Here is a 12,419-nt window from a genome sequence, read left to right as displayed (position 1 = left end):
TGTTTTTTGAGTAAAAAACAATGTAAAATATAAGGTATTAACGTCAATTCTAGAAAATATGATTGCGTGCAACAATTACATCAAACGGACATGAAAAAAATCAAGGAATGAGATAACAAGAGAAAGAAGAGCACCAGGAAGCCATAACGAAGAAGCAGTCCTTCTATTCCTAAGATCAAAATGTTAGCTACACAAATATAAATAGCCCCTTTCATTAGATAAACCCTAATTAAATTTTGAAATCCCGAATGATGCAGCCAGCCACTTATACAAACGCACCATCCAATGGCCCCTTAAGAATTAGCAGTACCGAAATATATAAATTCAATTACCTTTTAATGAGTTAATGCAAACCAAAATCCCAGCTGGAATATATTTCTGTCACATGCCAGATGATGTAATAAGTATGTTAAATTTCCATAGAGACTGAACATAGGGCTAGAAAAAGTCACGTAGAGCATATACTTCTCAGATAAAACAGTTCTTATAGTGTTGTAGTCAGACATTTACTGCTTGTTCAATACAACAATTTCTATGCTTCATTTGAACTAGATGTGACTTTTGTATGAAACATGGTTGAGGCACACATGTGCTCAAGATTCAATTAATAGTGAAAATTATAAATCAAGTGCTAAACTGCACCTTCCCACCAAGTGCCTCAGATATCAACCCCACTACTACAAATATCCCCTACAGGAGTTATCCATCATCCTACCTAACGGCCAATGTCATTCCTAGGAACCAAAAATTTCAATCATAGAAAACAATGCCAACAAGAAGTACCCTTGCCACACTCCATACAAGTACCAAAGATCCAAACTGGCAAAGAACTCCTTCCAACAGCAAACACAAAACACTTGCATGGATAATCCATCACTTTAACGAAGAGACAGTGCTCCAGCTAAGAGATCATAGAACACCTTACACTACAGCAGTCTCAACAATGTCAGTGCCATGAATCTGCTATGAACACCATCTGTGCGATTTATTGTGAATGTTAGATCAAGCAAAACTACCAATATCTCTTCCTATCCTTGTCATTCCGTATGCTTCATGCATTCAGCAACATTGATTGGACAGAGATTTGCTCTATTGTAAATATTCCTTTCCTGATTCCTCATCCTATCCCAATTTTCAATCGGAAAGGATGTTCAAGTTTGGTATTTTTTCTATATCAATCATGTTTTCTTGTCCAACTATAGAGAACAAATTCACTGGAGACGTCAAAAAATAATGGCTTCGTGTGGGACCATGTGAATCATCGGATGCACCATGTAGTCCAATTTCTACCCACCAAAGGGCTCAACATAGTACAACGGGAGAATGATATCATAATTCAAGAGAATTCAACTCCACCTTTTTTCCATTAAGCGAGTATTTTTAGTGCTTTTTAGTAGGTGTCTAGAGCAACATATTTTCTTTTGTTTTATTCTTTTTCCCTTTTCTCCAGTCACTACCTTGCTATTGCTTATGTACATACCTCTTGATCCCAGAAGCGATTTAGCTCACCATCAATGGCACGCGGTACTGAGCAGGGGATGTGTTCCATGGCACTCAGCCATGTGCTCGTGAATCATGCCTTTGCGCACGCACATACAGGGGTGATTCATGAGAACATTGACAGTTGAACACTTGGGGCATTGAGACATATACCATCACCCACCGAGGGCCACCTAGACCACTTCCTTTTGACCTCAACTTATTGTTTTTTAGTTTAAACAATTCCTATCATCAGCAACAAAACCAATTTCTAGAACTATGTTTTTAGAATAGTCATGTTCTTTCATACATAGGACAACTGTTGTTCAGCTACTATCATATTATTATAGAGGTAGAGCATATCCTAATGTACATATGTACATATGTACAATGATATATATAACATTGAGATCTGAGTTTAAGTAGATAATTATAATCAGCCATGCAATTTCAAATGATGGCTGTTATTCATGTTACATGATGGATCCTACAAAAATTTATAAGATAGACATCCAGTGTTGTATAGATATAGGACAACAGAGCCATAAGAAATCCGAAAAACAATTATTGTAACACTATAGTAAACATTGCCTTAAACCATAATTAGGAGAGATTGGTATGAAGAACAATAGGGAAATTGCTGACATGATGGTCGAGCTCAGCATCGTGAACTCAATACAACCAAGTACAGGGACACACTATGACTACCTTGTAAGTCAATTTCAATTTCTTGAGTCCCTTGTTGAATGCACAAATTTTGTGCACATTATAATCACAGACAGATATTGCTAGCAGAATGCAACAAAATTTTATATATGGTTGTGTTATATGTTGGTTATCAGCCATTACATAATTTTTGCATTTAAATTATGTGAATATATTCTCCCTCATCAGATAACAGAAGGCTTACTTTCTCATGAACAGGAAACAGCAGACCTTTACTGCTGTAAGCCACAAACAAGAGTAATGTTTGCAGCACATACAGAACAACAGACTGTTTTACGATTAGTCACGACTGTCTTAAACATGTAATAGGCCCTAGTTGACCATGAATTTCCCCTAGTTGCATCAGGCACTGTCATCTTCTTCCACAAGGGTGACAATCTGCTATTACTAGAAAGGCCAGGACCTCACTTCCATAAGATTTTCGATTACTTGATCATCCTCAGGTTCTCTATCAGCTAGTAGAAGGAGCCACCACCTTTTGGCTCAAAGGGAGAGATTCATAACTCGCACATAAGCCCCACTAGATCTAGAAGGTTCCTTCTTCATGCAGGTTCTTCTCAAACAAGATCATTTGGGCTTCACATAAGCTTCAATCAAAATCAAAGGTGGGTCAATAATAAATCCAAAAATGTCTTATCTGTTGTTTTTGAGTCATATCAGAGATAATTGAAGATCTATTAGAATCTTTAACCTGCAAATGAGTCTCACCCAATCTACTAGGTTCATTCTTCATGCAAGCTCTTCCCCAACAAGATCTCTGGGGCTTCACATGAGCTTCAATCAAAATCAGAGGTGGACCAATAATAAATCCAAAAAGTCCTTATCTATTGTTTTTGATTCATACATGAAGATAAATTAAAATCTTAAGGGCCTTTTCATTCTGTAGACTTCTTCAAATCTATTATCAGAAAAATAATTCTATAACCTGCCAAATTTTACAAGATTTTACAAAAACGGTTTTATGGAAGGTAATGAAACAAGCATTTTCATTAAACTCATTCATTTTAGATTTTTTATAAACCCATTGAAGTAAAACCTGACCAAACAGCACTTTCAAGGATTTTAGAGCAATATTTAGCTAATAAAGTTTAACTTACGAAGATAATTTGTGACCTTCTCTCTGTTTTTCCATCTTTAGTTAGATCTAGAAGAGATTGACACATAACACTTTTTGCAAGTCCTTGTCATAAGCAGTTTGAACCAAGGTCCGCCGTACCGGTACCGGTCGGCGTACCGGTGGCCGGCCGGACCGGTACGGGACCGGTCCGGTCCGGTACGTACCGGCTGGTACCGGTCCTGTACCGGCCGGTACGCGGTGGTTTCAAAAACCACAGCGCGCGGCGCTGTGGTTCTAAAAAAAAAAAAACCGGTTCGCACCGGTACGAGGCCGGTACCGGCCGGTACGGGCTCCGAACCGGCCGGTACGGGCCCGAACCGGCCGGTACGCACCCGTACCGGCCGGTTCGGATAAAAAACCGGAAAATACCGGTTTTTTATCCGTTCCGGTACCGGCCCGTACCGGCCGGTACGGGCCGGTACGGCATTCCATGGTTTGAACCTTCTAAATATAAAGGTAAGGCAAGGCTAGCCATCATGTAAGCACATTTGGATTCAGCATAATGTTGTCTTTGACGTCTGGCTTGACTACTTCTCATCTCCTATCCATTTTGATTTTTCTTCCTCTATTCTTGCACTTCCCCTCTTCCAGCTTATCCTAAGATACCAGTCATGCTATCACTAATTTGCCACAAACCAGGATCTAATCTAGAAACAAACACTTCTCAACACCTATATAAGAAAATCTGTAAACTTTAGTTCCACTTCTTACCCACAATGACCCATAATTAAACAATATAGACCTTCTTGCTCCTAAAACAAAAGCTGTACGTTTTCCAAATCAAGATTTTACATCTAGGTACCAAGTCATATGTGACACCTTACCAGTACAATAAGGCCTGGTATGGTATGCTCATGTACCACTACATGGTAAAGGTGCTAAGTCAAAACATCACCCATAGCATGTGTTAGTATGCTACCATATCAAGCCTCTATGTCGTATCGGTCCCCTATTGATATAGTACAATATGCTTGGTACAGACAAGTATGCTCCAATATGTAAAACCTTGGTCCACATCTATCTACAAACAGATTTCAAGACAGCAATCATTAGAGTACCTACAAGTATGGTTATCAATGGGCTGGTATTGGCCCAAGCCACCTGAACCCAAAAGACAAGGTACAGCTCAAAATTTTGACCCTTATGCCTAACTACGTCCAAATTTTTTTGTGCTCAATCTAGCTTTGAAAATATGGAAAAAATGGATTGTTGCTTGATTTGGGCTCAAGCCAGACAAATAATGTACCTACTTGGGTAGGACTCAAGTTGAGTACCTCATTCTCCAAGCTTTTCCGAGCCTAAGGCCCAACTTAAACCATTAAAACACACAAATCTATAATACAACGCTTTCCTGAAACCTAGTAATCCATCATTCCGCTGCATCATACATAGTCACCAACATCTAGGAACAACACAAATTCAGCTGTAGAGCAAAGTCTTCTTTCTTGGATGTTGAACTAAGATTTTGGAATAGTGATTAAAAAAAACTCAAGCCATGACTGTTGACATCAAGAAAATGTTAAGGGTTATAACAATGTTGTGATAATAGATCCAATCCTTCATCCCATGCTGCATCTTAACACCAAAATGGAGATAATCATTATGTGTTCTAGGTCTAGGGAAGGAGGCTAGGGGCCTAGAGGGGGCACATGCCCCCTACCTTCATTAAGGCCTAAAAGAGCTACCCTTTGTTCATGCATGCACCAGGTACCTCTAATAAAAGCTGCCCATTATTGCTCAAAGATCAAATTCTTCTCATTCTCTCATCCTGTGGACATGCTCGAACTGTTGAACAAACTATCAAACCCACAAGCTATTCCATCATGCCTTCTAAGCCCACTCGTGAATTAACCAAAAACCAAATGAAAAAGACATAAATAAAGTGATGGAACTTAGAATTGTGCAGGATTCTCCAAATCTCGTTAAGTCTCATCCCTGCGCCACTATGTCAGTATCTTATCTCTCTCAAGAATATGCCCTTTTGGTCATCTTGGCCTCACTTTGAGTCTAATTATGAAACAGGCGGCCATCTACAAGTCCAAAGGTAGCAATGAGCCAAGCTAGCATTACGTCTCTCTCTCTCTCTCTCCCTCCACAACTCAAACAATTGAGAAGATGGGTGCTGAACTGCCAGCAGTCTCTCTCTCCCCTACTCTCTAGCTCTCTCTTAGATGGCCTAAGATCATCAAAAATTTGACTAGGGAGAATCTCTTCTTTCCTTGAACTAGACTGACTATTTCCACTTGAGCTTTAAGATAAGACTCCCTTCCACAGAGCTCTCTCCTCAAAGGTGCAATGAAGATGGGTCAATGCTCTAGAGAATATCATACAACTACATGAGACCTCAATAGATTAGAGGCTACCGAGAATAAAATGCATTTCTACACTCTCCTTTTCCAAGGTCAATGCATGGCACATAATCAATATTTTATGATTACTTGAGAAATTTGAGGAATGTTAAAATTAAACATTACAAATGGCTTTCATGAGCATATGACAAGTCTAATATCTTGATCCCCTTTAAGAAAAATGATTAGGTTTGTGTACATATGTTTGTGCACAAGTTTTTGGCAAACAACCATAACACTATGTCTTGTTTTCCTATCAGTCTTTTTACATCTCCCTATCACTAAAAATTACACTTATCATCCTAAGGCCATCACATATATTTGTGGGCGACGAGATGCACCCACAAACATAGTCTCCTCGTACAGATCCTTAACTACTAATATCCAGTTAGAAGCTTCCTCACATATATTTGTGGGAGATGAGATGCTATCTGATTAAAAAAATAGCCCAATGCATGAGGCTCCTACCATTACAGAGTCTAGGGAGGGTCAGATATACACTGCCTTACGCTTGTATATAGAGAGTTTCTGTGTTTTGAACCTATGACCACCAAATCACAGTGAAGAAACCTTATTGTTGCACCAAGGCTCATCCTCAATGAAATGCCATCTAATGGGACTGAAATTTGCCTCAATGCTAAGCTAGAAGTACAGAGAGAAGATTTGTAATTTTGAGTGACAGAAATTTCTCTTTATGTTGGTCATATATGAACTCATTCTAAAATATGTAAGATGTATCATGGTGCTTGTTATTTGCAAATCCAAATTGGTACAATCATGAGAAGTGGACAAGGCTAAATAGGAAACTAGATTCATGGAGAAAAGATTAAAAGGATAAGAAACTAAAAACAATTATATGAAAATGGAGTATATGTAAAGCAGTTTCAGTGAACATGAAAATTATATTAAGGTCCCACTAAAAATCAATTGACATTGACATCATAACATAGCATCATTGTATTCAATATCCTAGACCGACTATGCAAAAGAATAGAGGGATAGAGAAATGAAGAAATCTAATAGAAACAAAGGTAAATGATGGGAGAGATGGTTCCTAAATTGTTAATTGACCTATGAATTGGCCACTTAAACTCTATATAAATAATCATAGAAAGCCTCCGTATCTCATATAATTTAGAATGCCAGACAACAAAGAGGGTCCAAAGCAACATGATGAATAGAAAATAGATGAGGACATTTATATGGCAATGTGGTCAAACTTGGAGGAGCAAAGTACATTAACGGTAACACTGAAACATTAATAATGTGGTCATATTTTTGTTATTTCTAAACTATTATTACAGAAAAAGAAAAGGTCTATGGATATGCTCCAGTGAAAAAAGAGAGATGATGAGTTAAGGATATGCTTTTCAAGTTTTTCCTAATTGTTGATTGCTAGAGAGAACCAAGCTTAAGATGAAGCTTCACAAGACAGAAATTTACAACAATGATACATTCGCAGAAAAGCATAGTGCATGAATTCAAGTGTACAAGAGTAGGCAGGCAACTTGGAAGGATAGTATAAAAAGAGAACGTAATAAGAAAAGCTGAAGAGTTGTAATATGGATGATAATAGTGATGTGAGTTTGTATAAAGAAGAAATAATATATTTGGTCATCTGTACAAAGATCATACAAGGCCTAATAACACAAGGAGTAAAGATCCAACAAAACTTGATGGATATTATCACAGTTGGAGTGGGGGAAAAAAAAGAATATCATATGGAATTTTTAACAAGTAACATGAATGATGATGATGGATTTATAAAATGAATCAATAAATCTGGAAATATATAATTTTTTTTTTTTTGCTTCATTATGTATAAAACAGACATCAAAGATACTCAATGTGATAATAAATAGAAATTCATAGGGGACAATGACATGGTAGGATATGTAAAAGCCAACAATGTCAGGATAGAATATGGTGGTTAGTTCAAGATTATCTTATGATTAACTGAAGTGAAACAAGGCCTAATAGGTTGAGAAAAGAATATTACGAGAAACAAGGGAAAGGAACAAGAAATAGTTTGTTTCAATATCTCAATTATGATAATTGAAATAAACAGAATGACAACTGAAATAAACAGAATGACAACTGAAATCACAAGACCAACAAGTAATGTGGGCTCCAATGACCAAAAACTAATATTCTGCATGGCCAACTAACAAACATAAAGACACAGAAAAATGTCAGCACTCAACACTGACAGCTTGATTGGATTTCATTACAATTTCGTAGTATACCAATGAACGAGTGACTAAAGCCATAAAACTATAGTTCAAACTCTACAGAGATGATCTCAACGAGTTTATAAGCTTGTTCAGGTTATCCAATGGTGTAGTCCTTGGCTTCAAATTTATTCACAACATTACCTTAAATAGAAAAATAAAATTAAACATATACATAACCCTTGAGATGATTGCACCAAAAACAAAGTATTAGGTTCTTCCATCTGATTAATAACTAGAAAAGAATAGGAATGATCATGGTGACTGCAATTAAGGTACCAAGAGGAAATTTATTGAAGCAGTTGAGATATTACTATAAAAGGAAGTAGTATTTAAGATTACAGGAGCCAAATCAACAGATAGCATATCTTCTAGAAAATGTTTACTAACTTGGGTGATCCCAAATGAACCCAAAAAGCAGATTTTATCCAGTATCCATGCTTGTACAGGTAATTAACTAAGAATACCTTTCCTCTGAACTTTCATTGCTAGAGTGGTGGAGTATCCCCTTCTTATTATGTGTTGGGTTAATGCAAATCCTTGAAGGCATCACAAAAACTCTGGAAAAAAGGAAACCGTTACCTTATACCATTTCCCAATTTAAAAAGATCATCAGGTATAGAAGTTTTCAGCACCAGATAATGACACTAAAATATCTAACGTTATGAGTTTCAAAGTAATTTGAGGTACACTGATCAGTTAAATGACACTGCAACAGTTGGCAAGAGTTCTTCCAATATAAAGCTCAAAAACTTGAATTTGATTAAGCAATAGAAATAAAAAAAAGGACAGATTTTAAAATACTTAACAAGCACGAGTTTTTAGGTAAACGGGAAGAAAAAATTTGCAACGGGAGACAAAAAGGTCGTTTTTTCCCTGAAGGTATAAAAAACAATTGCTTCATGAATTGAAGTAATTAAACAAAAACAGAACAGAATTAGCTCAAGAATATAGAGTAACAAAGAAAAATGGCAGAAGAAAACATAAGCAATAAAAAGAAAAAAATGTTTTAGAAAGCAAAAAAGATTTTTTCTCAAAAAAAAGAGAGAAAAAAAGAAAAGAAAAAACGAAGAGCAATATTTGCAACGAAATCAACAACAAGAACTAACTACCTTAACAATGCCGAAACACCATCTAACTTTTAGAGTCAAAAAAGCAAAGATTTCACCTTTGAAGGAAGAGGGCCTCTTCGAGGGCGCATCTGAGGCTGGATTCCTGATGTCCCAAGCCGGCGCACGAGTGGCAGTGCTTCCCGGGGCAGTCGATCCGACTCCCCCAGTACAAGTACTTCCTCTCCAGCCCGTTCGTCCTCTCCCTCTCCGCCGCATCCGAAGCACCGGGAGAGGAGAAGGAGAGCCCCGAGGTGGGGATCGAGGAGGAGAAGAGGACAAAGAAGAGAACAAGGGCTACGACGGAGATCGCGAGGAGAAGAATGGGGGATCTGGGCCTCCGCTTACTCTTGGGGATCCGAGAGATCGCCATGCGAGCAGCGAGCAGCGAACAGTAGGGACCAAAGGCGGTCTCGGCTCTTCTTTGTTTCACAGAGAGATCGCGTCACCTCTTTCCATGCCGCCCGTCCACGGCGAACCGAATAGTAGGACTGATCCGAATCCGACCCGATCAAAATTTCGTATTTGATTTTCGAACAAAAATGCCCTGCATGGCAGCATCTATGAGATTGGATTAGGATCTGGATCGAGGTCAAAAATAGAGATGCTTGTATTTCGCAGCCAAATTCTCTTTTGAAGTGATTTTGGAGATGAATAATTTATGGACGCTGCTGCTCATAATCTCCGACGAAAGGGGGTAAACTCGGTTTTTATTCCAAACATGGTAGGTTGATGGTACACTAATAGTCAAAATGTTAAAATTTCCTTAATATTTTCTATATTTGCTTAGTATTTCCTTATATTAATAAAATAATAATAATTCTTATTAATGCTTCTGAAGTTCTATTGCATTTTCATGATCATGATTTTTGTAAGGCTCAGCTCATTCAGGCCAATAGAAAGCTGGGCCTGGTCCACCTGTTTGGCCCAGATAAGAGAATCAGCCCAAAAATATTTCCCAACACGCTCGGCACATGTGGGAGTATTGGTTAAGACTTCCTTGAACATGATCCACCACCACCGTTGCCAAACATCATCGAAAGCTAGATAAGGTTCCAAAATCTTAATTATACCCATCTCTGCATCTTCTATAGCCTTAGATCATGGTTTCCGGTCAGCTAATCGCTGGATTTTGGTCAATGATGGGGCTCTGTTTCGGTTCCACTATTTTAATTAACTCCAACCCTTTTTCTTCATTTTCCAACTATTTTCATTATTGTTACTCATTGCCGAGGTCTGTGGTCAGTTCCCTTGCATTGGTTGAACTACCTACTAGAGCCCCAACCGCTGGCGTACGATTGGAGCTAGGAAATCCACTGCATCTCCTATTCAGTTGACCCTTTTCTGGTTTATTTCTTTACCATTGGTCATCTGCTATTGTTGGCCACTATTCATGGTGTTTGACAATTAGCTCTTCGGTCGAAAGTCAGCCCCATGACCTTTTCCCTTCCTTCATTGGAGATATGGAGATTTTGTTCTCTCTCATTTCTCTCTTCCCCACACACTCTCTTATTTCTCTTTCTAAATGTTTTCTCTCTCTCCATTGTCTCTTTAGAGTTTTGTTGGATCCTAGAGAAGGGCCTCTCCTCAATGACCTTGATCGGTCCTGATAAAAGGGGTCCTGATCCATGGCCATTAGGCAACATTGCCAACTTCCACCTTGGCCCTTGTCGGATACTGATAGATTTGGTCATCCTTAATTTTATTGTGCTACTTCTACCTAAGTCCGATCATGATTAGATGAAATTACTTGGATTGACCGAAATGCTCGGTAGTCCCACTTGGATCCTAGAGAAGGGCCTCTCCTCAATGACCTTGATCGGTCCTGGTAAAAGGGGATCTGATCCATGGCCATCATGCAACATTGCCAACTTCTACCTTAGCCCTTGTCGGATACTGATAGATTTGGTCATCCTTAATTTTTATTGAGCTACTTCTACCTAAGTCCGATCATGATTAGATGAAATTACTTGGATTGACCGAAATGCTCGGTAGTCCCACTTGGCCATCCTTATGAGGGTGTTGGGATTACATTTTGCATTTAGCAACACTATAGTCCGATCCCAAACCAACTCTGGATGATTAATATATTTAGTGTATTGCTGAATAATAAGTAATGATTTGACTGTAGGGAGACCAAAAGTGCAGGGCAACATACTTGTTGCTCATTTAATACTAAGTCATAAGAGGATTACTAAAGAAACTGATAGGAAGCAATGAACCGGCCTCTTAAAACGATCAGAAGGTGGGTGATGAGATATACTCCGGTGCTATTAGATTCAACAATATATTACTAAAAGCATAGGATCAAAGAGCATGCTTTTTCCTACGATTTCTGTTAAAAAAAAATAATAATAATACTAAAAGGTAGCAGCAATAATTATTAATCCATTTGAAGCATCTTCATGTATTAAAAATAAAAAAACAAAACTAATCAAAACAAGTGGTTTTCAAAGCTCAAGAGACTACTTCGACTCTTCTACCAACTTAGAGATGACCTCCACTTGGTCCATTCAATAAACTAGGGTGGACCTGTATACGAGAGCTAGCCGTGGGCATCCGGTATCTACAAATAGGGCAGAGGTGGCTCTTCTCCAACCACGGGATGATGCATTGGCTGTGGAAGTCGTGGGAGCACGGCATTTTGCTCACTTCCGCCTGGGCATCGAACTCCTCCTAGCATGCATATCACGCACTCCTTCTCCCGAAGGTAGTCTCCTCGACCATACGATGAACGCTGCAGCTTCTGAATAAAAGATCTGCTCGCCGGCACGCCGCCAAATCCGCCGAAAACCTGGTCTAGATAATAATCATGCATGGCGTCAGCCATCTCCTCTTCCGCCGGACGAGTCTCCATGATGCAGTCAAGCATGAGATCGACGTCCTCATCCGACCCTCCAGGTTTGAGGAGCAGGCCGACGTGGACGAGCAGTTCGAGCGCCGATCCACCCAAACTCCGCATCTGGTCGGCCGCTAGGGAGGAGAGTCTGAGTAGCGAGATACAGAGACCACGGAGGTCGACGTGGAGGTCGTGGAGGTAGGCTACCATGGAGGAGACGATCGTTGGGAGAGAGCTGGGTAACGGGATCTCGCCCAGATGGAAGCGATGGATAGCCTCGTGGAGGTAGAAGAGCTCGTCGTTGACCGAACTGTCGAAGCCGGTCATGCGAATCCGGAAGTCAACATGGGGTTGGGCTTGTGGAGCGAGTATTCTGCAGGCTTCCAAGTGGACGGCCGTCTTCCCCATAACGAAACTCTCAGATATCAACATGGCTCTCTCTCTCTATCTTCTTGATTTCTCTCCCTCTTCTTTCCGTCTCTTTCTTCTCTCCGTCAAGAAAGAGAGGAGAAGCTCCGAGACGCCGGAAGATACGTACATAGCAGATACCTGACAGGAAATTCTTTTCCT

The 12,419-nt window shown here is 39.3% G+C and overlaps 1 protein-coding gene across 3 annotated transcripts in view; it reads right to left on the bottom strand.

Annotated features, from left to right (window-relative positions):
- The window catches only part of LOC103715825 (uncharacterized), a 29,628-nt gene extending 19,927 nt beyond the window's left edge, over positions 1-9,701 (bottom strand). The window contains exons 1-2 of one of the 3 annotated variants that reach the window (XM_039119362.2): positions 9,070-9,695; positions 8,369-8,461 (exon numbers count right to left, since the gene is read on the bottom strand). In XM_039119362.2, coding sequence (XP_038975290.1) covers positions 8,369-8,461; positions 9,070-9,383 — 407 coding nt within the window. In that variant the 5' untranslated portion in view covers positions 9,384-9,695. Of the gene's footprint in view, positions 1-8,368; positions 8,462-9,069 lie in introns of all 3 variants that reach the window. The other 2 variants (XM_039119361.2, XM_039119363.2) reach the window with 2 other exon arrangements.
- Positions 9,702-12,419: the final 2,718 nt, after the last annotated feature.

This window comes from Phoenix dactylifera, chromosome 2 (genome assembly GCF_051530095.1).
Source record: "Phoenix dactylifera cultivar Ajwa chromosome 2, Ajwa_hap1_PhDact_Kaust_v1.1, whole genome shotgun sequence".
In the NCBI taxonomy this organism is placed as follows: domain Eukaryota; kingdom Viridiplantae; phylum Streptophyta; class Magnoliopsida; order Arecales; family Arecaceae; genus Phoenix; species Phoenix dactylifera.
Note: the sequence above shows the minus strand (reverse complement) of the source record. Positions and strands in the feature narration are given on the sequence as shown.